The sequence below is a fragment of the Leptodactylus fuscus genome, chromosome 1, assembly GCF_031893055.1.
Source record: "Leptodactylus fuscus isolate aLepFus1 chromosome 1, aLepFus1.hap2, whole genome shotgun sequence".
Classification (NCBI taxonomy): Eukaryota; Metazoa; Chordata; class Amphibia; order Anura; family Leptodactylidae; genus Leptodactylus; species Leptodactylus fuscus.
Window position 1 is genome coordinate 311,222,418 of NC_134265.1, and position 25,104 is coordinate 311,247,521.

At 43.2% G+C, this 25,104-nt stretch overlaps 1 protein-coding gene across 1 annotated transcript in view; it reads right to left on the reverse strand.

Annotated features, from left to right (window-relative positions):
• Positions 1–9,516: 9,516 nt before the first annotated feature.
• TRAPPC11 (trafficking protein particle complex subunit 11) overlaps positions 9,517–25,104 on the reverse strand; it is a 37,661-nt gene continuing 22,073 nt past the window's right edge. Inside the window, exons 20-30 of the mRNA XM_075259350.1 lie at positions 23,255–23,442; positions 23,021–23,169; positions 20,608–20,729; positions 18,227–18,346; positions 17,996–18,061; positions 16,625–16,781; positions 15,499–15,610; positions 14,397–14,488; positions 11,749–11,882; positions 11,132–11,299; positions 9,517–10,553 (exon numbers count right to left, since the gene is read on the reverse strand). Of these exons, the coding sequence (XP_075115451.1) occupies positions 10,509–10,553; positions 11,132–11,299; positions 11,749–11,882; positions 14,397–14,488; positions 15,499–15,610; positions 16,625–16,781; positions 17,996–18,061; positions 18,227–18,346; positions 20,608–20,729; positions 23,021–23,169; positions 23,255–23,442 (1,353 nt within the window). The 3' untranslated portion in view covers positions 9,517–10,508. The remainder of the gene's footprint in view (positions 10,554–11,131; positions 11,300–11,748; positions 11,883–14,396; positions 14,489–15,498; positions 15,611–16,624; positions 16,782–17,995; positions 18,062–18,226; positions 18,347–20,607; positions 20,730–23,020; positions 23,170–23,254; positions 23,443–25,104) is intronic.

Consider the following 25,104-nt stretch of genomic DNA (forward strand, 5'->3'; position numbering starts at 1 on the left):
TAGAGGCTCCCTCCACCATGAATTGGTCCAAACTGGGTTTTTTAGAGGCTCCCTCCACCATGAATTGGTCCAAACTGGGCTGTTTAGAGGCTCCCTCCACCATGAATTTGCCCAAACTGGGCTGTTTAGCGGCTCCCTCCACCATTAATTGGTCCAAACTGGGCTGGTTAGAGGCTCCCTCCACCATGAATTTGCCCAAACTGGGCTGGTTAGAGGCTCCCTCCACCATGAATTGGTCCAAACTGGGGTTTTTAGAGGCTCCCTCCACCATGAATTGGTCCAAACTTGGCTGTTTAGAGGCTCCCTCCACCATGAATTGGTCCAAACTGGGGTGGTTAGAGGCTCCCTCCACCATTAATTGGTCCAAACTGGGCTGGTTAGAGGCTCCCTCCACCATTAATTGGTCCAAACTGGGCTGGTTAGAGGCTCCCTCCACCATTAATTGGTCCAAACTGGGCTGGTTAGAGGCTCCCTCCACCATTAATTGGTCCAAACTGGGCTGGTTAGAGGCTCCCTCCACCATGAATTGGTCCAAACTGGGCTGTTTAGAGGCTCCCTCCACCATGAATTTGCCCAAACTGGGCTGGTTAGAGGCTCCCTCCACCATGAATTGGTCCAAACTGGGGTTTTTAGAGGCTCCCTCCACCATGAATTGGTCCAAACTGGGCTGGTTAGAGGCTCCCTCCACCATGAATTGGTCCAAACTGGGGTTTTTAGAGGCTCCCTCCACCATGAATTGGTCCAAACTTGGCTGTTTAGAGGCTCCCTCCACCATGAATTGGTCCAAACTGGGGTGGTTAGAGGCTCCCTCCACCATTAATTGGTCCAAACTGGGCTGATTAGAGGCTCCCTCCACCAATAATTGGTCCAAACTGGGCTGGTTAGAGGCTCCCTCCACCATGAATTGGTCCAAACTGGGGTTTTTAGAGGCTCCCTCCACCATGAATTGGTCCAAACTTGGCTGTTTAGAGGCTCCCTCCACCATTAATTGGTCCAAACTGGGCTGGTTAGAGGCTCCCTCCACCATGAATTGGTCCAAACTGGGTTTTTTAGAGGCTCCCTCCACCATGAATTGGTCCAAACTGGGGTTTTTAGAGGCTCCCTCCACCATGAATTGGTCCAAACTGGGCTGTTTAGCGGCTCCCTCCACCATTAATTGGTCCAAACTGGGCTGGTTAGAGGCTCCCTCCACCATGAATTTGCCCAAACTGGGCTGTTTAGAGGCTCCCTCCACCATGAATTTGCCCAAACTGGGCTGGTTAGAGGCTCCCTCCACCATGAATTGGTCCAAACTGGGGTTTTTAGAGGCTCCCTCCACCATGAATTGGTCCAAACTTGGCTGTTTAGAGGCTCCCTCCACCATTAATTGGTCCAAACTGGGCTGGTTAGAGGCTCCCTCCACCATGAATTGGTCCAAACTGGGTTTTTTAGAGGCTCCCTCCACCATGAATTTGCCCAAACTGGGCTGTTTAGAGGCTCCCTCCACCATGAATTGGTCCAAACTGGGCTGGTTAGAGGCTCCCTCCACCATGAATTTCCCAAAACTTGGCTGTTTAGAGGCTCCCTCCACCATTAATTGGTCCAAACTGGGCTGGTTAGAGGCTCCCTCCACCATGAATTGGTCCAAACTGGGGTTTTTAGAGGCTCCCTCCACCATGAATTGGTCCAAACTTGGCTGTTTAGAGGCTCCCTCCACCATGAATTGGTCCAAACTGGGGTGGTTAGAGGCTCCCTCCACCATTAATTGGTCCAAACTGGGCTGGTTAGAGGCTCCCTCCACCATTAATTGGTCCAAACTGGGCTGGTTAGAGGCTCCCTCCACCATTAATTGGTCCAAACTGGGCTGGTTAGAGGCTCCCTCCACCATTAATTGGTCCAAACTGGGCTGGTTAGAGGCTCCCTCCACCATGAATTGGTCCAAACTGGGCTGTTTAGAGGCTCCCTCCACCATGAATTTGCCCAAACTGGGCTGGTTAGAGGCTCCCTCCACCATGAATTGGTCCAAACTGGGGTTTTTAGAGGCTCCCTCCACCATGAATTGGTCCAAACTTGGCTGTTTAGAGGCTCCCTCCACCATGAATTGGTCCAAACTGGGGTGGTTAGAGGCTCCCTCCACCATTAATTGGTCCAAACTGGGCTGGTTAGAGGCTCCCTCCACCATTAATTGGTCCAAACTGGGCTGGTTAGAGGCTCCCTCCACCATGAATTGGTCCAAACTGGGGTTTTTAGAGGCTCCCTCCACCATGAATTGGTCCAAACTTGGCTGTTTAGAGGCTCCCTTCACCATTAATTGGTCCAAACTGGGCTGGTTAGAGGCTCCCTCCACCATGAATTGGTCCAAACTGGGTTTTTTAGAGGCTCCCTCCACCATGAATTGGTCCAAACTGGGGTTTTTAGAGGCTCCCTCCACCATGAATTGGTCCAAACTGGGCTGTTTAGCGGCTCCCTCCACCATTAATTGGTCCAAACTGGGCTGGTTAGAGGCTCCCTCCACCATGAATTTGCCCAAACTGGGCTGTTTAGAGGCTCCCTCCACCATGAATTTGCCCAAACTGGGCTGGTTAGAGGCTCCCTCCACCATGAATTGGTCCAAACTGGGGTTTTTAGAGGCTCCCTCCACCATGAATTGGTCCAAACTTGGCTGTTTAGAGGCTCCCTCCACCATTAATTGGTCCAAACTGGGCTGGTTAGAGGCTCCCTCCACCATGAATTGGTCCAAACTGGGTTTTTTAGAGGCTCCCTCCACCATGAATTTGCCCAAACTGGGCTGTTTAGAGGCTCCCTCCACCATGAATTGGTCCAAACTGGGCTGGTTAGAGGCTCCCTCCACCATGAATTTCCCAAAACTTGGCTGTTTAGAGGCTCCCTCCACCATTAATTGGTCCAAACTGGGCTGGTTAGAGGCTCCCTCCACCATGAATTGGTCCAAACTGGGGTTTTTAGAGGCTCCCTCCACCATGAATTGGTCCAAACTTGGCTGTTTAGAGGCTCCCTCCACCATGAATTGGTCCAAACTGGGGTGGTTAGAGGCTCCCTCCACCATTAATTGGTCCAAACTGGGCTGGTTAGAGGCTCCCTCCACCATTAATTGGTCCAAACTGGGCTGGTTAGAGGCTCCCTCCACCATTAATTGGTCCAAACTGGGCTGGTTAGAGGCTCCCTCCACCATTAATTGGTCCAAACTGGGCTGGTTAGAGGCTCCCTCCACCATGAATTGGTCCAAACTGGGCTGTTTAGAGGCTCCCTCCACCATGAATTTGCCCAAACTGGGCTGGTTAGAGGCTCCCTCCACCATGAATTGGTCCAAACTGGGGTTTTTAGAGGCTCCCTCCACCATGAATTGGTCCAAACTTGGCTGTTTAGAGGCTCCCTCCACCATGAATTGGTCCAAACTGGGGTGGTTAGAGGCTCCCTCCACCATTAATTGGTCCAAACTGGGCTGGTTAGAGGCTCCCTCCACCATTAATTGGTCCAAACTGGGCTGGTTAGAGGCTCCCTCCACCATGAATTTGCCCAAACTGGGCTGGTTAGAGGCTCCCTCCACCATTAATTGGTCCAAACTGGGCTGGTTAGAGGCTCCCTCCACCATGAATTTGCCCAAACTGGGCTGTTTAGAGGCTCCCTCCACCATGAATTTGCCCAAACTGGGCTGGTTAGAGGCTCCCTCCACCATGAATTGGTCCAAACTGGGGTTTTTAGAGGCTCCCTCCACCATGAATTGGTCCAAACTTGGCTGTTTAGAGGCTCCCTCCACCATGAATTGGTCCAAACTGGGGTGGTTAGAGGCTCCCTCCACCATTAATTGGTCCAAACTGGGCTGGTTAGAGGCTCCCTCCACCATTAATTGGTCCAAACTGGGCTGGTTAGAGGCTCCCTCCACCATGAATTTGCCCAAACTGGGCTGTTTAGAGGCTCCCTCCACCATGAATTTGCCCAAACTGGGCTGGTTAGAGGCTCCCTCCACCATGAATTGGTCCAAACTGGGGTTTTTAGAGGCTCCCTCCACCATGAATTGGTCCAAACTTGGCTGTTTAGAGGCTCCCTCCACCATGAATTGGTCCAAACTGGGCTGGTTAGAGGCTCCCTCCACCATGAATTTCCCAAAACTTGGCTGTTTAGAGGCTCCCTCCACCATTAATTGGTCCAAACTGGGCTGGTTAGAGGCTCCCTCCACCATGAATTTGCCCAAACTGGGCTGTTTAGAGGCTCCCTCCACCATGAATTTGCCCAAACTGGGCTGTTTAGAGGCTCCCTCCACCATGAATTGGTCCAAACTGGGTTTTTTAGAGGCTCCCTCCACCATGAATTGGTCCAAACTGGGCTGTTTAGAGGCTCCCTCCACCATGAATTTGCCCAAACTGGGCTGTTTAGCGGCTCCCTCCACCATTAATTGGTCCAAACTGGGCTGGTTAGAGGCTCCCTCCACCATGAATTTGCCCAAACTGGGCTGGTTAGAGGCTCCCTCCACCATGAATTGGTCCAAACTGGGGTTTTTAGAGGCTCCCTCCACCATGAATTGGTCCAAACTTGGCTGTTTAGAGGCTCCCTCCACCATGAATTGGTCCAAACTGGGGTGGTTAGAGGCTCCCTCCACCATTAATTGGTCCAAACTGGGCTGGTTAGAGGCTCCCTCCACCATTAATTGGTCCAAACTGGGCTGGTTAGAGGCTCCCTCCACCATTAATTGGTCCAAACTGGGCTGGTTAGAGGCTCCCTCCACCATTAATTGGTCCAAACTGGGCTGGTTAGAGGCTCCCTCCACCATGAATTGGTCCAAACTGGGCTGTTTAGAGGCTCCCTCCACCATGAATTTGCCCAAACTGGGCTGGTTAGAGGCTCCCTCCACCATGAATTGGTCCAAACTGGGGTTTTTAGAGGCTCCCTCCACCATGAATTGGTCCAAACTTGGCTGTTTAGAGGCTCCCTCCACCATTAATTGGTCCAAACTGGGGTGGTTAGAGGCTCCCTCCACCATTAATTGGTCCAAACTGGGCTGGTTAGAGGCTCCCTCCACCATTAATTGGTCCAAACTGGGGTTTTTAGAGGCTCCCTCCACCATGAATTGGTCCAAACTGGGGTTTTTAGAGGCTCCCTCCACCATGAATTGGTCCAAACTTGGCTGTTTAGAGGCTCCCTCCACCATGAATTGGTCCAAACTGGGGTGGTTAGAGGCTCCCTCCACCATTAATTGGTCCAAACTGGGCTGGTTAGAGGCTCCCTCCACCATTAATTGGTCCAAACTGGGCTGGTTAGAGGCTCCCTCCACCATGAATTTGCCCAAACTGGGCTGGTTAGAGGCTCCCTCCACCATGAATTGGTCCAAACTGGGTTTTTTAGAGGCTCCCTCCACCATGAATTTGCCCAAACTGGGCTGGTTAGAGGCTCCCTCCACCATGAATTGGTCCAAACTGGGGTTTTTTAGAGGCTCCCTCCACCATGAATTTGCCCAAACTCTGCTGGTTAGAGGCTCAATCCACCCTGATTTTCAAAACAAATGTTGGTGCCAACCTCAACTTACTACAAGGGCCAAATTCACTGCTGGTGACAAGCTCTCCTCACTGCAAGTGCCAAATACACATGTTTCAAGGTGTTTTCCTACTGTCAGAGAGGTGGTATTGAGTGTGTAAAGTGTGTAGTTGTTAGGCTGTGATGTTGGGGTAATAGAGGGTCTTTGGTGTGTTAGATGCCCCCAGACATGCTTCCCCTGCTGTCCCAGTGTCATTCCAGAGGTGTTGGCATCATTTCCTGGGGTGTCATAGTGGACTTGGTGACCCTCCAGACACGGATTTGGGTTTCCCCCTTAACGAGTATCTGTTCCCCATAGACTATAATGGGGTTCGAAACCCGTTCGAACACACGAACATTGAGCGGCTGTTCGAATCGAATTTCGAACCTCGAACATTTTAGTGTTCGCTCATCTCTAGTCATAAGTAGCAGACAGCTGATGCTCTGCAATGTTGTAGGCCTGACTGACATGTTTGTATCTATGTATCTGTTTCTATGTTTATAGTACTTGAAGGTCTGGAAGTTGGATGTTAATCTCATAGTTTGGGGTAAAGCATTCCAGAGAACTGGTGCAACTAATGCTTCAGGTAACTGGATGTTATCTGTAGTGACAACCAATCATTTGAGCATTGGTGTAACTAGAGGCTTGAGGGCCTTAGTGTAAAAGTCCAGCTTGGGGCCCACCCCCACAGCAATTTTCTTCCCTATTGTTCTATCACCTCCCTCCCAGAATCCACCCTTGACTATTCTCTGGCCAATTGTCCCATTTGGAATGAAAAGGTTAATTTTCCCTTTATTGACAGTGGGAGGCTAAGCATCATAAATCTTCTCACTCCAGTTCACCACAGGACAGGGGTAATACATTTCCAATGCACAACCTACCAGTGATCATAGAAATTAAGAAAGCCTTCATGTGATAAGGATGACTTATGGACCACCAGGCTTATGGACCCAGTGGTAGATGAGACCACTGTGAACCATTTAAGTTATGCCAGTGTTTATGGGCCCCCTAAGGCTCCTGGGTCCAGGTGCACCCTTTGCACCCCCTCAAGTTACCCCCCCCCCTTCATCTGAGCAGTGTTTGGATGTGTGGCACAGTAGCAAGATAGCACCGCATCGTACAGTTCTGTTTCAGACCTGAAACAATCGGGAATGGGATGTTTTTCACTACTAATTTGGTCTTGTTCATGCATTCAGGGATTAAACTGAATTCTGTTGTGGATTCCATGCCAAAATCTGCATAAAGTCCACTGTCAATCTGCCTCCTATGCATGCAAATGGGTATCCACAAAGTCGCACAGGAGCTATAAGAGAAGAGAAGAAAAAGAGTCCAAAATAAAGAGTTTCCAAAGAATCTGCTGCTAGAACAGACGAATATTCTAATTGTATGTCTCTTTTCAGTTCTATTCTTCTAGTCTATCAGACTTTCTGGACTATTGTATAACAAAATAGAGGACTGTACTTCTCCTGGTACCTATACATAGGAATGTATGCTACTATGTAACCCATGAAAACAGGATCAGACGCAGGCTATATTGTTGCTCACATTTGACAAGTAAGCACAACAAAAAGTGGCCAAGGTCTGTGTCTAAAGATCAGAAGTGTTACTTTCCATAAAACATATCACCATTGCTTGGAGCTTTCTTTTCCGAGTGTCTTTCATGTAGTTTGTTAAACAAGTTGTACCTAGTTTTTCTGCACACACAAGTCCATTGTTAGTGGGTTTCAGGCCCCACAGGCTCCCTTTATGTAGGAGTGTCCCTTGTGACAGGACAGACCCTATTAGTTTATTGTTATTGCACTTTCTGGCCAGTTCTCCCGGGTCTGACACCCACTAACTTGAGCTAATAATGTGGAACAAATCACCTTTATGGCACACATTACAGGATCCACCTATAGTCGCTGTCCACACCTTGCGCATGAGACCTACAAATTACTCCTGTATTTTGCAGTAAACTGATTGAGTTCTGCATCATCAATCTTAGACAAACAGAAGCACATTCTCTCTATTGAGGTTACTCGAGCAAAACGAAGCAATGAAATCTACAGCTGACTGACAGACCCGAGCAGCTTCCTGCTTCTGGCCTATACCGTCTCAGTCTCTCCCAGGATTACAATTAAACCTGGCCAAAAAGCCAGAGTCACCCTGACCTGTTAGTCACAATAGCTTTTTATACAGCTTAGCTCTAGCGCGTTCCCCTACAGGTGTTAATAGTGTCACCCAAATGTAATACTGCTCAGAGGCAGAACTGTCCAGATTTCATCTCCTTTTACGAATTCCAATGTACCTTTAAGAAAGGATCCAAAAATCTAGTACTCAAGTGATGTCAAAATTTGAATGTGCCCATGGAACTTTATATATATAATCGTATTTTTTGGACTATAAGACGCCCCAGACTATAAGACGCACCTAGGTTCTAGAGGAGGAAAATAGGGGAAAAAAATTTTGAAGCAAAAAATGGTAAAATATTTAATATATAGGAGTTGTAAATTTGCAACAGCTGCAAGGCGACATTGACAGGTGACCCTACAGCTGTACCGGGGGAATGCATAGGGCGTCTGGTTTTTGGGACCAGATGAAATTTTTAGTTATATAATTTTGGGAAATGTCTATTGCTTTGATCACGTTTTATTCAAATCAGAAGCGAAACAGTGAAAAAAAAAACCCAGTGGTTTGATTCTCTTTCCTGCTACCACATTCACTGTACAGCAAAAATATTTTTATAAGTTTGTAGACCGGACATTTTCGGACACAGGGATACCTAATGTGTTTGTGTTTCACAGTAATTATCTACTTTTATATGTATTCTAGGGAAAGGAGGGATTTAGAACTTTTATATTTTTATAATTTTTTTTAGGCTAAGGCCCATAATTGCAGCTCTAAAGCGCTGTGGAAAGAACAGCGGGTTTTAATCTATATGTAGAAGACATACTAAGGTGCAGTGCAGCGGAGACAGAAGCCCCACTATGGCTATGTATCAATCAGACTGGATGTTTTTAGAATCAAATATGTAGTATTGCTTGTATAATAAATAACATTAGAAAAGGACATCAGTTTTAGATCTGGGTGTGTTTGACAGGATTACCTACACTTGTCTGCAGTTTGTACAGGGAGTGATCAGCGTAGCACGTGGTATAAACATTACTGAGCCGCGCTGTCCTGGTACAGGTGATCTGTGGGGGGGTCTCAGGTTTTGGAACCCAACAGGCCTAATAATGATGGTCAATCCTAAAGATAGCCATCAATCTTAGGAATCTCTTTAAATAATAACCTCTTTAAAGCTCCTGGGCCCCATTACAAGATCTGTCACTGGCCCTCTACCTGCCATCTATAATATTGTGATCTTTTATGAGGCAGAGGGATCTTTGGGCCCATCCACTCTTCAAGTTAATGTGATTGTCACTGCAGTACTTTATATTGTATTTTCATGTTGTCACTTCTAGCAATGTCATGGCACATTCAACCCAAGAGACTTGTGGAAACACACAGCTATAATAACCTACTGGATTCCAACTGGATTACAACATCCAAAGCAGAGATCAATATCTTGGTCAATGTTTGATCCTTTGACTAAGCTCGGCTAGACAAGGTTTGACAGAAAGATTTATTCAGGCATTAGGTGAAGCTATTATTCCTACATCTATTAGCACTGTGTGCTCTCCCCATGCTGCCAGGTGCTTGGCACTATTTACTGTTCCATATGTCTTTCATCCAGGCTAGATGTGGGTGTGCCACACCGAGCAGCCATTACTGTAATAGTCATCACAAGCAGTAAATGACAAGTGCCAAACCCTTGTCCCTATGGAAATTCCAGCTAGAACTTCTACTCACAGGGGTATAGTAACATTTACTTCTCTGCTAAACTTTCAAGCAGCATTTGCCATTAAAGCATTTTGTAAAATACTTTATTTACTGATTGTGGCTCCTTTTCCTGCACCAAAATCCATACTCTGCGATTCACATACGACGTAATAGTAGTTACATATAAGACACCATTCGATAACTGTTATGGATTCACACCCGGTTCTTTATTTACATAAGATTTACAGTGCACAATGGGAATTAAACCAAATCCAACCCAATGGAGAAGTTCTGGTGTCACAAGTGAATAACCGCATAAGTCCTTCTAGCTTAGGCAATCCCTAAAATATACCATGAACTTGTGTACAGACACAGACATGCAGATGCCAGGGGTTTAGAGAGATGAAGGGCACATGATCGTTTCCAAACGCCCCATATCATTGAGGGTTTACATATGTGCTTTTATTTCTTGGCTCAATGTTATTCCAGCAACGACTTCTCCATTCCTGCTCCTCAGATGCAGGTTACACATTTTGCTGAAAACTTTACACTTATCAATCTATTACTATATATGTCTGGTGTATTATTAGTATAGGACATGTTGCCATTTAATACAGATATACAGTCATTGTATCTACTACAGGTATCATACACATTTACTAGATAGTTTTGTATTGTATAAGACTCAGGGCATATCAAAGTAGGTAAGTAGCTTCCTCCAACCAGCTGCCAAACATGGCATGAGAATATTTGAGGTCAGGATTAAATCTGGATAGCTCTGTACACATAATAGTGGGTTATACATATAAAAGTCAACCCAACCTCTGATGGGTATGCAATCTTGTGACTCTCTGCCGGCAGACAGGGGAAGCAAGGATCAGGCATGTTGATCCCTTCACTGCCTTAAAACAGTAGCTTACTATCCTCAACCCAATGAAAACATGTGCACGCTCTTGTCGAGCATGTATTTGTTTGTGGAGTTGGCTGGAATAGCTGTCAGCGGAATAGTATTTATTAGTTCACAGTTGTAGATATCTGCAATCCAATACTGTACTAACTGGAATGTACTGATAAAACCTGGTATATTCTGCTGAAGATCTAAACATTTAAGAACATGTTTTGTTTTAGAATAATAAAATATATTGCGCTAAGAATTCATGTGGATTGAGAAGATGTAGACCAATGCACGGGATTCTCCTCCTCACGCAGCTTCAATAGAGTCATCATCAACACGACGTCCTTGTGGCTGAAAGACAATGCAATATGACCACTTGTTTAGCTGGTGCAACTGTATATATATATATATATATATATATATATATATATATATATATATATATATATATATATATATATATATATATCGTTTTTTTTTATTAAGTTTTCCATATTAAAAAAAAAAAAACAAGGTAAATGCACGGTACAGAATACAGGCAATGGTGAGAACATCATAACAAGTGTGGGCTAGTATGCTAGTGGGCATACAAGTCCAATAACAGACAAGGAAGGAGAAAAACAGGGGTAAGAGAAAGAGGGAGGGGGGAGACAAAAAGACACCAGGGGCACACAGAGATTGAGACTATATGTATATATAAAAAGTCAATACTGAATCTTTAGGCTTAGGCTTCTCACCATCACAATTTTTTGAAAAATCTGCACCAAAGTTCTGACAAAAAGGCCACATTCCCAAACTACATAAGGAAATGGGCCTTGATTCTACTGGACCCATCAGAAGGTGACAGAGAAATACCACCTGGAAAACCAATAGAAGACAAATAGGGGAAGCGATTTGTCTGAAAAGGAACAGGAAATAAATGACCTTACCTTCACAAATACGTGTGTAGGTAAGAAACGCTTCAGCATATGACTGGTGTAGTTAGGGAATCTTAATACATTAATATTGAGAGATGGAAGCTGTTGGTATCCTGCCATCAAGGGATAAAAGTTATACAACATCTCTTGCTCAGAGCCGGGTAGGATCTGTAATCGGATCTACAGTATGAGAGGAAAAAAAAAAAAATTATGAAAAAAGAGGAAACACACAAAAGTGTAAATTGACAACAACATACTACAGGCTATTTGTATGTTTGTTACCATTAGTAGATTGTGTTGATTCTATATTTGAGGAACGCCCGCCCTCTGACTGTACTTGTCCATAGACTAGTACTGGGGGGGGGCGTTCTTCACAGCTTAGCGTCATGGCTGGGTGGTAAGGAATGCCCCCCTCTGACAGTACAGAGCTATGGATGAGTAATGTCAGGGGGAGCGTTCCTCACAGCTCAGCCAGACTGTCAGGAACACCCTTATGACAGTGGGCAGACATCAGTAACGTCACCGATATCTCCAGTACCGGGGCACATAATGGGAAAGCCAACAGGACACTGAATTCAATGCACTGACAACTTTCTAGTGGTATATAAAAGGTGTTCCATAATGTCTACCTGCTTGAGTCCAGAAAACATAAAGGCGTCACTTGGCTCCACTGCAATTTCGATGTCTTGAACCAAATTGGTCTTATTCTGTAGATGATACTTGACTGGAAGAGATTCCCGTACCCTTCCAAAGGAAGGCAGATCTGCAAAAGGTAAAACAAACAATTGTAATGGTAAAGCTAATAAAGTGTATCATATGTTCAGAAGGTTAGTAAATCACGCTATACATATCTACTTTTCTGACAGTACATGGTTTTGGTTCTTGCTTGCTCTTGTCCCATATTCTATACATTTCCTGTATAAAACATCCATATATTAGCATATGCTATAAAGACCTGCTCTCAGGGGCTGAAGGATTTGCAAATTTGGCACATATAGGTGCACGTATCTTCATCATTTCACAGATACTGTATGAAAATCAAAAGCTATTAATAGGACACTGATCTGGTGTCACATAATATGGATTATTGGAAGATTAAAGACAAATATAACAATGCTTTGTAAAAGTACAATATACACTCACCGGCCACTTTATTAGGTACACCATGCTAGTAACGGGTTGGACCCCCTTTTGCCTTCAGAACTGCCTCAATTCTTCGTGGCATAGATTCAACAAGGTGCTGGAAGCATTCCTCAGAGATTTTGGTCCATATTGACATGATGGCATCACACAGTTGCCGCAGATTTGTCGGCTGCACATCCATGATGCGAATCTCCCGTTCCACCACATCCCAAAGATGCTCTATTGGATTGAGATCTGGTGACTGTGGAGGCCATTGGAGTACAGTGAACTCATTGTCATGTTCAAGAAACCAGTCTGAGATGATTCCAGCTTTATGACATGGCGCATTATCCTGCTGAAAGTAGCCATCAGATGTTGGGTACATTGTGGTCATAAAGGGATGGACATGGTCAGCAACAATATTCAGGTAGGCTTTGGTGTTGCAACGATGCTCAATTGGTACCAAGGGGCCCAAAGAGTGCCAAGAAAATATTCCCCACACCATGACACCACCACCACCAGCCTGAACCGTTGATACAAGGCAGGATGGATCCATGCTTTCATGTTGTTGACGCCAAATTCTGACCCTACCATCTGAATGTCGCAGCAGAAATCGAGACTCATCAGACCAGGCAACGTTTGTCCAATCTTCAATTGTCCAATTTCGATGAGCTTGTGCAAATTGTAGCCTCAGTTTTCTGTTCTTAGCTGAAAGGAGTGGCACCCGGTGTGGTCTTCTGCTGCTGTAGCCCATCTGCCTCAAAGTTCGACGTACTGTGCGTTCAGAGATGCTCTTCTGGCTACCTTGGTTGTAACGGGTGGCTATTTGAGTCACTGTTGCCTTTCTATCAGCTCGAACCAGTCTGGCCATTCTCCTCTGACCTCTGGCATCAACAACGCATTTCCGCCCACAGAACTGCCGCTCACTGGATGTTTTTTCTTTTTCGGACCATTCTCTGTAAACCCTAGAGATGGTTGTGCGTGAAAATCCCAGTAGATCAGCAGTTTCTGAAATACTCAGACCAGCCCTTCTGGCACCAACAACCATGCCACGTTCAAAGGCACTCAAATCACCTTTCTTCCCCATACTGATGCTCGGTTTGAACTGCAAGAGATTGTCTTGACCATGTCTACATGCCTAAATGCACTGAGTTGCCGCCATGTGATTGGCTGATTAGAAATTAAGTGTTAACGAGCAGTTGGACAGGTGTACCTAATAAAGTGGCCGGTGAGTGTATTCATGTAAAATAGACAAAGCTGCCATTATGATTATCTGTCTTACAATTGGTTCCTGCTGCTCTGTCTTTTGGTTTTGTGAAATTCTAGATTATCATACGATACAATGCTGAAAACAAACAAGGGATTATCACAAATTCTGGATTATCAGATAGATGAATGGGTAAGGAATATGCGAATAAAATCTCACTGGAGGAAAAGAGGAACTTGCTCTTACAGCCAACTTCTGAAAGGGCATGCATGGTCTATTAGGCCCCTATATGGTTTCTTTCTAATGAGACACATCACCCCTTCTGACCCCAATAGATAAATGGGTGTAAAAGGGTGTAGAGAAAAAAAACTCTTACTGAATGCAAAGCCAAATATACTACAGAACTAAAAGAGCTCATTTAAGGCTACGTTCACACTTGCACCTGGATTCTGTCTCTGAATCCACTTGAATAATGTGGAGAGAACAGTCCTGCAAGCATTTTTTTTGGTGGAAACCAGAGCAGACCCCATTATAGTCTATGGGATCCGCTGGTTTCTGCAGGTAACGACAAACAAAATATGAATGCACCAAAAACCTACAATGTACTAGACTGTAGAGATATATCTCTATGTACCTGTTTGAAACCCAAAATAGAATAGAATAAAAGTTACATATAAAAGTTAAATAGATGGGGAGTGAGATCTCTGCTTTGTAAAAGTCCAGACAGCCAGGTTAGCAGGGGAGGGGGGGGGGGTAATCTTTGCTCTGCAGGAGTCCCTGCTCAGCTGTAAGGAGTCCCAGCAGCTCTGGGGGCCTTCAGTATGAAAAGCAGGATTCAGCTCTTTACCCCTTAAAAGTGTTGAAAGAGAGTCAAACATTTGATGGCCAGTTATTTAGTCCTGTGAGTAATACTCTAATTTCAGTCCGCAATTGACATCACTGATTTACCTGCTCGGATGTGGAGTGGAATACTCTCAACCATAACATGGGGCAATGTAACCACTGTCTTCACAACTGGCACATTTTCTGCAGTGGAGCTCCTTAAAGAAACAGAAAACAATATGTCTTGTAATCAGAAGATCAGTGAAGGATTTATTCTGGCAAGCCCAATAAGAGAAACAGCATCATACACACATGGACAAAATTGTTGTTCCCCCTCATTTAATGAAAGAAACTCACAATGGTCACAGAAATAACTTGAATCTGACAAAAGTAATAATAACCAAACTACATGTTGACAAGCCACAAAGCTTCAGGGAGAATGTCCTATGGACAGATGAGACAAAAATCAAACTTTTTGGCAAGGCACATCAGCTCTATGGTCACTGATGGAAAAATGAAGCATATCTTGAAAAGAACACTGTCCCTACTGTGAAACATGGAGGAGGCTCTGTTATGTTCTGGGGCTGCTTCGCAGCATCTGGCACAGGGTGTCTTGAATCTGTGCAGGGTACAATGAAATCTCAAAACTATCAAGGGATTCTAGAGAGAAATGTGCTGCCCAGTGTCAGAAAGATTGGTCTCAGTTGCAGGTCATGGGTCTTGTAACGGGATAATGACCCAAAACACACAGCTAAAAACACCCAAGAATAGCTAAGAGGAAAATATTGGACTATTCTGAAGTGGCCTTCTATGAGCCCTGACCTAAATCCTATTGAGCATCTTTGGAAGGACTACAGTACATGCGCTCCTCCTACAGTCCTATAATGCTGATAGAGTAAATAGTTTCTTATGAAACTACCATAGTTGTAGAACATGCATCAGGGATCAGATCATGATCTCAATGATCATAAGCACTCATGTTAAAGATCACAATAGGTGACATATATTGGTACTGTATAACTAATTGGATATGGGTAAATGATAATGGAAGAATGATAGTACAATTGTTGAGGATTGTTCGATGAAAGGTGCAGACATATTCATGGAGTAGACTGTAGTGCTATGTAACAAATCTGCAATTGATCGATCAGATAGGAAGTTATAGATAAATGTGCAGCAAATTTTCATACATACTAGTCTTTACAGTACCGTGTAAGGCTTCTCTTACCTCTTCCAAGAAATAATATAGCTACCAGTGGCCACACCAGTTTGAGGATTGGCTATGGGCGGGCAGCGAAGACAGAAGCATTCACTGGCACTCTCTCCAGTCTGTAACACAACTGGTAAACATACAAGACAAATGACTCTGGTGCTCATGTATAATATTCCTCATACATTCAAAGTAGAAGACTGATATTAATATCAAAAATAATAAATAATTAAACAATCTGGATCAAGTTAAATGGGTTGACCAGTTGGGGAGGTGTAAAATAAAATACAAAGCATTTTCACGTGTCCCCAGCAGTCTGTTGTCTGCTGCCAATACCCTTTCAGGACTGCATTACCGAAAGTTCTCACATGTCACTGCTGATCAATGGCCTCAACAGTCCAGAGGGACGGTTGATGTTACTCACATATGTCCCTGGTTCCTTACTAGTGATTTGCCTAAGCGGGCACATGAGTATCAGGGGCTTCCATTAATGCGGAATCAGTAATGGAAGCCCTGACACTCATTTTATTTTTGACCTCCCACCAGTTGCTCCAATTCCTGAACAACCCTTTTAATGAATAAATCTAAAGATGTACTGTATATACTCTATGCTTTATGGGTATATTTCAGGTATGTATGATAGCACCCATGTTTTTAAATAGCTTGACTGTAACACATTGGATCGTGTCTAGATTGTTTCTTTTAGAGGATATGGGTGGTCTCTCCAATGGTTATTATTGTCAGGGGAAGTCTTATCATTGTGTTTTGCCACCGAAGGCTATGAAATAAATGACCTACTAGACACACTAGCGACTGCAGGATGAAAGATGGTTTTTGAATGCTGTCTCTAATAGAATGAACCCACCTCTATGACCCCAAATCACCGTTATAGGGCACTTCTTAGTACAGATTATTATTATTATTTTTGTAGATTGTGAGCCTCATATAGGGATCACAATGTACATTTTTTTCTCCTATCAGTATATCTTTGTAGAATGGGAGGAAATACATGCAAACATGGGGAGAACATACAAACTCCTTGCAGATGTTGTTCCTGGCGGGATTCAAACCCAGGACTCAGTGCTAACCACTGAGCCACCACGATGCCCCTCTTAGTACAGATTATTAATGAACATTAACTCACCGCTCTCCACATGCGACTCTAGCTGATCCACTGGGGTGACGAATGAAGAAAGCTGCAGTTGGCTGGAAAGGATGGTAAGAGCCCACGGAGAAGCGCTTAGAATATCCGTCATTAACAAAAATGGGATGTCGGTGTAGACACGGTCTAAATGCTCAAACTGCCAGGGTACAAAATACCATTAGACAAGAACATATAATGGACTTATATCTTTGCTGTAAGCTTGGCTACAGGATGAAAAAATTACATTTCCGAACACTACATCCCGGCTTTACACTTGGAGGTTCACTTTACATTATGTGTTATGGTGCACAGCATGTAAAACATCTTTGCAAATACTCATTTCTTTATTTTGTACAGATACCATGTTTCATCAAGCAAAATATTCTAGTTAGTCAAGAATTTATGCCCAGAATAAAGGGTTTCTCGCCACAGAGAGCATTATAAGGTAGTGACTAAAGTGGTGCAGTTTTAGAGAAACATACAGTACATTTTTTTTGTTGTAGCATTGAAAGTAAAGCATGTGCTGAGTACTTGGTATTCAGGAGTTATGGGCTAACCATGCCCTCTAGCCTAAGTGACACCTTTTAAATTTGTAAAGTAATAGGGAAAAAGCTGTCAATTGGCAGCACTTTGCACTTGTGCGTTGAAATGAGAGGACTAGAAGGCTGCAGCTCATAAAATCATAAACACCAGTTACACCAGACAGAACGCCAAATTCAGCGTGTCTGAGACCACCACAGATGGTGACATGTAATGGATTCCTTTAAATTAAAATGTGGTTATTTTCCTTAAATAGGACCTTTAACGTCCTCGGGCACATGCGGTTTTATATACCGCTAGAAAGCACACAGTGCACTGAATTCAGTGCACTGTTGGTTTTCCTGTTATGTCCCTCTTGGTAAGAGATATCGGTGCAGTTACCAGTATCTCTTCACTGTCAGAAGGCATTCCTGACAGTCTAGACCGACTGTGAGAAACACCCCTCCTGACAGTACTCATCCATAGCTCTGTACTGTCTGTACCACCCAGCCATAATGCTCTTCCCAGCTTAGTGTCATGGCTGGTTGGTAAGGAACGCCCCCTCTGACAGTGCAGGGCTATGGACGAGTACTGTTAGGAGGGGCGTTCCTCATAGCCGGGCTAGACTGTCAGGAACACCCTTCTGACAGTGAAGAGATACCGGTAACTGCACCAATAGCTCTTCCCCCAGGGCACATAATGTGAAAAGCAACAGTGCGCCAAATTGAGTGCACTGTCGGCTTTCTAGTGGTATATAATACTTCACGTGCCCGAGGACATGAAAGGTCCTCTTTAACAACACCCAAGACTAATATATCCACCCAATACAGGGTACCACACTGTAATACAGACCTTTATAGAGACAAACTTCACAGCAACATCAAAGGGATACACAGTCTCAATGGTTACAGTCTCATCCTGAAAGAGAATCGAAGAGTCAATAGGACAAGACCATCATGAACTGCTACAAATCTATTAGGTAATCTATAGCAAAAAAACATTTGGTGGTTTCCAGCTTAAGCAACTTAGGCATGACATTATAATATTAGACGTCGATTTCACAATATAAGAGTATTAGCTTACCCTGTGACATCTGCAGACAATCTCTTTGCCATCAACAGAAGTATCTATCAGGTATGAAACATAAACCAGAAACACACGTGTCCCAACAGTACTGCAGCGAATGTACAAGGGCATATCCAGCTACAAAAATAGCAAGACACAACAGTTACTAGATTGGGATATATACACACACTGCATGCGAAAAGATAGTTTTTATGTAATGTCCTTATCTGTAAGGGACTGGGAGTTTTCAAGGCAAATATGGTATATTATTGTAAATGCTCATGCACAAAAAAAACCAATATATATGATATCAATGATTATTACTAGGATAAGTTCACATGAGGTCAATAGAGAACATTTGTAACAAACCCAAACAAGCGGTCATTCATTTAATTCTATTGAGTTCCAAAAGTATTCTATGGAAGTGACATAAGGGCATGTTCACATGATTCTAAATACTGTATGCACATTGGATTAATCAAACATGTATCTGCAGTGGAATCGGATGCAGAAATCCAAGAGTGTCCCATCTGCTGCAGTTTTACATGCTCCAAAATCCACATGTGGACAGCCTTGTTAAACCGTATTAGCCTGAGTGTGACAACCCATAGCAGTTTTCACGTCAAGAATCGACCTGCTCTGCAACATAGCATTCAATTTTGCACATGAAAAAATAATGATCTTTATGCACTAACAGTATAAATCCCCACTGAAATCAACGGGAACGTGTATTTTATATACAGGTTTGAGTGCAAGTATGACAAAATCTACATCAAATAAAGTGAAGTGTGAATATACCCTCATGGTCTGAGATCAGGGGTGAATCTGCCCTTATCGCCGCCCGAGGCGAACGACAGACAGCAGCCCGTCAGGGGGCGTGACGAAGGGGGTGGGGCTTAGCGGCGTTCACAGGCAGAGAGCAGGCATGGAGAGGACCTGCTCTCTGCCAGAGCGTGAGGGGAGGCTGCTGGAGCAGCGCTGCTCCAGCAGCCTCCCCAATCCACCACTCGGTGCTAAGCCAGTCCAGGACAGCTTGTCCTGGACTGGCTTAGGTAAGCAAAAATGCCGCCCTCCCTGGGGCCCTGGCATAGCGCTGCCTGAAGCGGTCGCTTCAGGTAGCCTCATGGGAGGTGCGGCGCTGTATGGGAAAAATGGGGGCTAGCATAGCAAAATTGAGGAAAAAAAAAAAAAGATGCAGGTGATATCTAACAAATATAAATAAACTAGTGCCACCTAGTGGTTACATAATAGAATGAATATACACAAGTATAATATATGGAATATATGGAAGTCTAATACAATATTGTACATGTAAATGACAAAATAATCATATTTATGTGACCTGTACAATACACTGCAGTCACTAATATATATGGTAATACAACATTAATGTGGATCATGTTATAGACTTCAATTAGTTTAGATTATTACACAAGAACTAGCAGAGCTATAACAAATAATCCAATTAATATACGCTTTATTTCTGGAAGTGTAACTCCCATTTTTTTGCTTTGGTGTTGGGGGGGTTGTTGTTGTTTTGTTTTTTGCAATCTACATTATTAACCTATGTACAGTTCTTTTAATAGAAAACAGGTTGTAAAGTTCCCGATAGCAATGCTTTACCCAAGCGCTGCCAGGGAGACTCTGTCCGTACACATGTACTTAATGCAGCATGTAGAGCCGAACCACTTACCAAAGAGAGGTGGATCTATCTCTGGTTTTATAAACCGAGAAAAAATGGTTCTGATATCACTTCAAAACTGAGATTCTTTGCTTTCACATGTTTAGCTTTAGCTATAAGAAGAGATGTCACTAGTAAAATATACAGTGGGTTATAGGACATGAACTGCTGCATATAAAGCACAAATTCCCAACTAGTGATATCTCAGGTTACTTTATAGCCAATACTTTGTAGCATCTCAGCATTCCTGTGACACCAGAACCATTTTGATAGGCTGTATAAAACTGCAGATACAGTCGTTTGTAGCGACCATCCCCTTTTGGCAATGCTACAGCTCTACATACTAGCTAGGGGTTGCTAGAGAGAATTTTACAGCCTGTTTTCTTTTAAAAGAAGATAGATAGGTTACGGTAATTAAGTATATTACAAAAAATATTCACCCAACAGCCCTGACACAATAGCTAAAAAAATAAAATAAAATGAGCGTTACACTTTAAGGAAATATATAAATGACAGTAAACAAGCCATTTCTAAAAACAACTGCACTGTACACAGCAACCAGCAAGCGTCCAAATCCCTATATAAATACATGGCGGCTGTATTACATCAGTATACATTAGGTAAGAGTGATCCATATTTGCCTTCCTGTAACAGAGCTGTGTGCTTCCTCCAAGAATACACACAGCCTCGGTATACAGCAGAAAGGTCATGCAGGCACCTTTTCTCCAGGTTGCAGGTTTCCTATGGGGATGTCAGTAAGCAGAGCCGGGCTTGAGTCATCGCACATTTCTGTTCCTTGAAGCGTAACCAGAGTCTTCTGTGTGAGATTGGCATCTTGCCCTGTGAGAAACATTGTTCTTCTGGGTTATTACACAATATATACCATGGTGTGGGGTCAGATAAGGTGAATGAAGCCGCTCTTGTCAGGACTAAATTCTAAGTTAGAATTCAGGCTGCTAAACTTTGAAGAAAACTAAATAAATTAGATATGTATAGTCTGGCCATAGATATATATGGGCTGAAGTGGCTGATCTCCATGGGCTTAGCCGACCATCTAATGTGTATGGGGGGTCTCTTACCTCTCCCCTGACGGAAGGTAAGGATCGGCATTCTGATTTTAACTACCTGATCTTTTTGTACTCAAAAACATAAACTTTTGTCAGTGAAGTCTGACATATTAAAAAAAAAATAAATCCTTTACTTAGGACTAGAGATGAGCGAACAGTAAAATGTTCGAGGTTCGACATTCGTTTCGAGTAGCCCCTCAATATTCGACTACTCGAATCGAACGTCGAACCCTATTATAGTCTATGGGGGGAAAATGCTCGTTTCAAGCGTAGGCAACATTCGATCAAATTATACTTACCAAGTCCACGAGTGAGGGTCGGGCTGGATCCTCCGAGAAGTCTTCTCCGTGCAGCGTCCCCGCGGCGTCTTCTGGCTCTTCATTCACTTTGCCAGGCATCGGGCCTGGGCAGAGCCGACTGCGCGTGCCCGCACTACAAGCAGACATGTGCAGTCGGCTCTGCCCAGGCCCGATGCCTGGCAGAGTGCATGAAGAGCCGGAAGACGCCGCGGGGAAGCTGCATGGAGAAGACTTCTAAAGGTAGGAGAAGAACCAGCGTTGATTGGCCGACTGTATAGCATTCGAGTGGTACTCGATTGAGTACGAGTATTTCGAATACCGTAGTATTCGATCGAATACCTACTTGATCGAGTACTACTCGCTTATCTCTACTTAGGACCTCATCTTAGTTTAGGATTACAAATAAAATGCATCTCATCTTAACTGTGTGAACATGGCCTTAGCTATACAGCACAAGAGAACAGTAAAAGACAGTAAAAGTTATGCAGTTGCCTGCAATTCCTGCAAATGTATAAAGAAATTACCAACATGGCGTTACCATTTTCTTTCTCAATAGGGCGATGATACTGTGCAGACAATGACAGTGATACATTCTTGTGACAAGTGTAATAGTAATGCTCCAATAGCTAAGTATTCATACATATTGTCCTCAGTGTTTTACACTACCTGCAAAGTGAATGGGATACTGGCTAATCCTATTGATACACTGCAGAAAAATATCCGCAGCGAACATGCTCCGATTTAAAAAAACGTTGTGTTTTTGTAAATCGCAGCATGTCAATAATACCTAAGGAAATGCAAGTGGTTTCCGTATAGGTATAATTGTGGCTGCGGCTCGCGATAGGGGGCCTTAGCCTTACGCCTTATCAGAACACTTGTCTACAAAATGACTCAGATGTTTAATAGTATATTGGCTGACTGAGATTTTTTCTCTATTTTGTTCATAAAGCCTAAGTGGTCTATATTAACTCTGCATATCTTCACCTTTGATTTTCAGTAGATGTTCAGATTTTTCTCCACAGACATGATTTTTTAATGTAAACAAAAATGTAAAATACTGTGATGTAAACATCGAGCAGTTTGTAGTCTGTGGCCAAGGAGCTGGTGAGACTGACGTGACATGTAAGTAATAAGGTGAAGAACATGATTTGTAAAGTGCTGAGGAATATAATGGCGCTATATAAACAAAAATAAATTCATTATTGTAAAGTTATTCTTTTTTCTTTGAATTGTGGAAATGGATGTACTCTTAAAAAAAACACTGACAGATTTGCATACGCAAGTGTTACCAAGTGTTTTTTTTTTGTCCATTATTTAACTGTTTATTCACATCCACAATTGTAAGTACTTTCCATGCATTGGATTAGTGAAAGGCTGACAAAAACCAGCTAGGCCTATAGGGGCAGAATTATTAAAGCTGGCTAAAAGCAACACCATCTTAGTCACCCTTTACAACCAATCACAGTGCAGCTTTCATTTTCTATTCTGCTCTGGGAAAATGAAAGACATATTTTGATATGTTGCTTTGGCAACTAAGACCGGTTTCCCTTTTGACAATACAATAATTCTGCTCCATATACTTCAATGTTCACACTTGGTACACTTAGTGCAGAACAATTTCTATGACTGGAAATCCATTTCATAAATCTGAATTGGGCTGTTATTTTATTCAGATTTCTGGAGCAACTGCAGAAATTTGTGCCAGATGTGAACAGCCATACCAAGTTGGGTACCAGCTATAACTAAAGAAAAAGAAGATGAATACCTGGTTTAAGTCCTGCAGTGAGCTTCACATCTCTGATGGCCGTGTCCTCCTGAGACTGTATGGTAATCATCAGGCAGTACATTTCATTGTTTAGTGCGGGTGGCTCGTGACGCAGATGCACAGAAACTTTAGGCACTCGGGAAATGACCCTAAATAGCAAAAACAAAACAAAACATGAATTTCACGCTGTTGAAGCAAAATAAGTATGCGACTCATACAGCGCTCATCTCTTACATGGTGCTGGCCTGGATTATGATGCCATCCCAGTGCACTTCTGAATCTGGTAGCTTCGGTCTGCGTTTGAAGGAGCGAGCCGCCTGGATGGCTTCCTGAGCTGAGGCAGCATCTCCTCCACCACCCCTCCAGTTCAGGATAACACACCGGCCTGTCTCACTGCCCAGGATTAGATCCACTGAGGTTATCTGAAAAGTGGAAAAAAAATTTCCTCATCAAACAGGTCTAATTCTTATCACTTATGTATCTGCTATATATATATATATATATATATATATATATATATATATATATATATACTAGCTGGTACCCGCGACTTCGTCTGCGGTGATTGTAGCAGTGGGTATATACAGGTGTGGGTAAGGTTTTCGTACTGTGTATAAGGGATGGGATATGAAATGTAACTTTGTATCTTGTTTTTGCTGTAATTCAGACAATACGTGAGACTTTTGTGTTGAAGTTAATTTGTATTAGAGCTGCTATACGGTGTTGTGAGAAACTTTACATAGTGACTTTGGGACAGAAGTATTTGAAGTTAACCCTTTCCCGCCTATGGCATTTTTTGATTTTCGTTTTTGACTCCCCTCCTTCTAAACCCCATAACTTTTTTATTTCTCCGCTCCCAGAGCCATATGAGGTCTTAATTTTTCCTGGGACAAATTTTTCTTCATGATGCCACCATTAATTATTCTATATAATGTACTGGGAAGCAGGGAAAAAAATTCAGAATGGGGTGGATTTGAAGAAAAAATGCATTTCTGCGACTTTCTTACGGGCTTTGGTTTTACGGCGTTCACTATGCAACCAAAATGACAAGTCCCCTGTATTCTGTGTTTCGTTACGATTCCGGGGATACCAAATTTATATGGTTTTATTTACATTTTGACCCCTTAAAAAAAATCCAAAACTGTGTTAAAAAATAATTTTTTGAAAAGTCGCCATATTCTGACAGCCGTAACTTTTTTATACATGCGTGTACGGGGATGTATAGGGCGTCTTTTTTTGCGGGAACGGGTGTACTTTGTAGTTCTACCATTTTCGGGAAATGTTATTGCTTTGATCACTTTTTATTCAAATTTTTAGCAGAATCAAAACAGTGAAAAAATGTCGGTTTGGCACTTTTGACCATTTTTCCCGCTACGGCGTTTACCGTACAGTAAAAATATTTGTATAACTTTGTAGAGCGGGCGATTTAGGACACGCGGATACCTAACATGTATGTGTTTCACAGTTTTTAACTACTTTTATATGTGTTCTAGGGAAAGGGGGGTGATTTGAATTTTTTATCCTTTTTATTTATTTTTTTATATTTTTTTTTACTTTTTTTAAACTTTTTTTTTTGTATTTATTAGACCGCCTAGGGGTATTGACATGGGTGGGCGGTCTCGTGGATTGTCAGAGTGGTGGGGGTCGGCAAACATGGCTGCTCCGGAGCGTTAAAGAGAGCCTCCTGGAGTATCGTTAAGGTGAGGGGCAAAGTGGTAAAGTATATGTATATGAGATTGTGTGGGGTTAGGGGCGAGGCTGCAGAGGGCAATATAAATTTTGTGGCTTGCTATGGTCCAAAGTGTGTGAGATTGCAGAGATGGTGGTGTGAGTTTGGGTTTTGTGGGGGTCCTGGCACAAACGTATGTGCGCTATTGTGACGAAAAGTAGCCTATTGTTTAATCGGGTGTATTAACTATGTTTGTGGAAAATTTCAGCCAAATCGGTGGAGCGGTTTTTCCGTGATTGAGGAACAAACATCCGAACATGCAAACATCCAAACACACAAACCCACAAACTTTCACATTTATAATATTAATAGGATATATATATATATATATATATATATATATATATATATATAT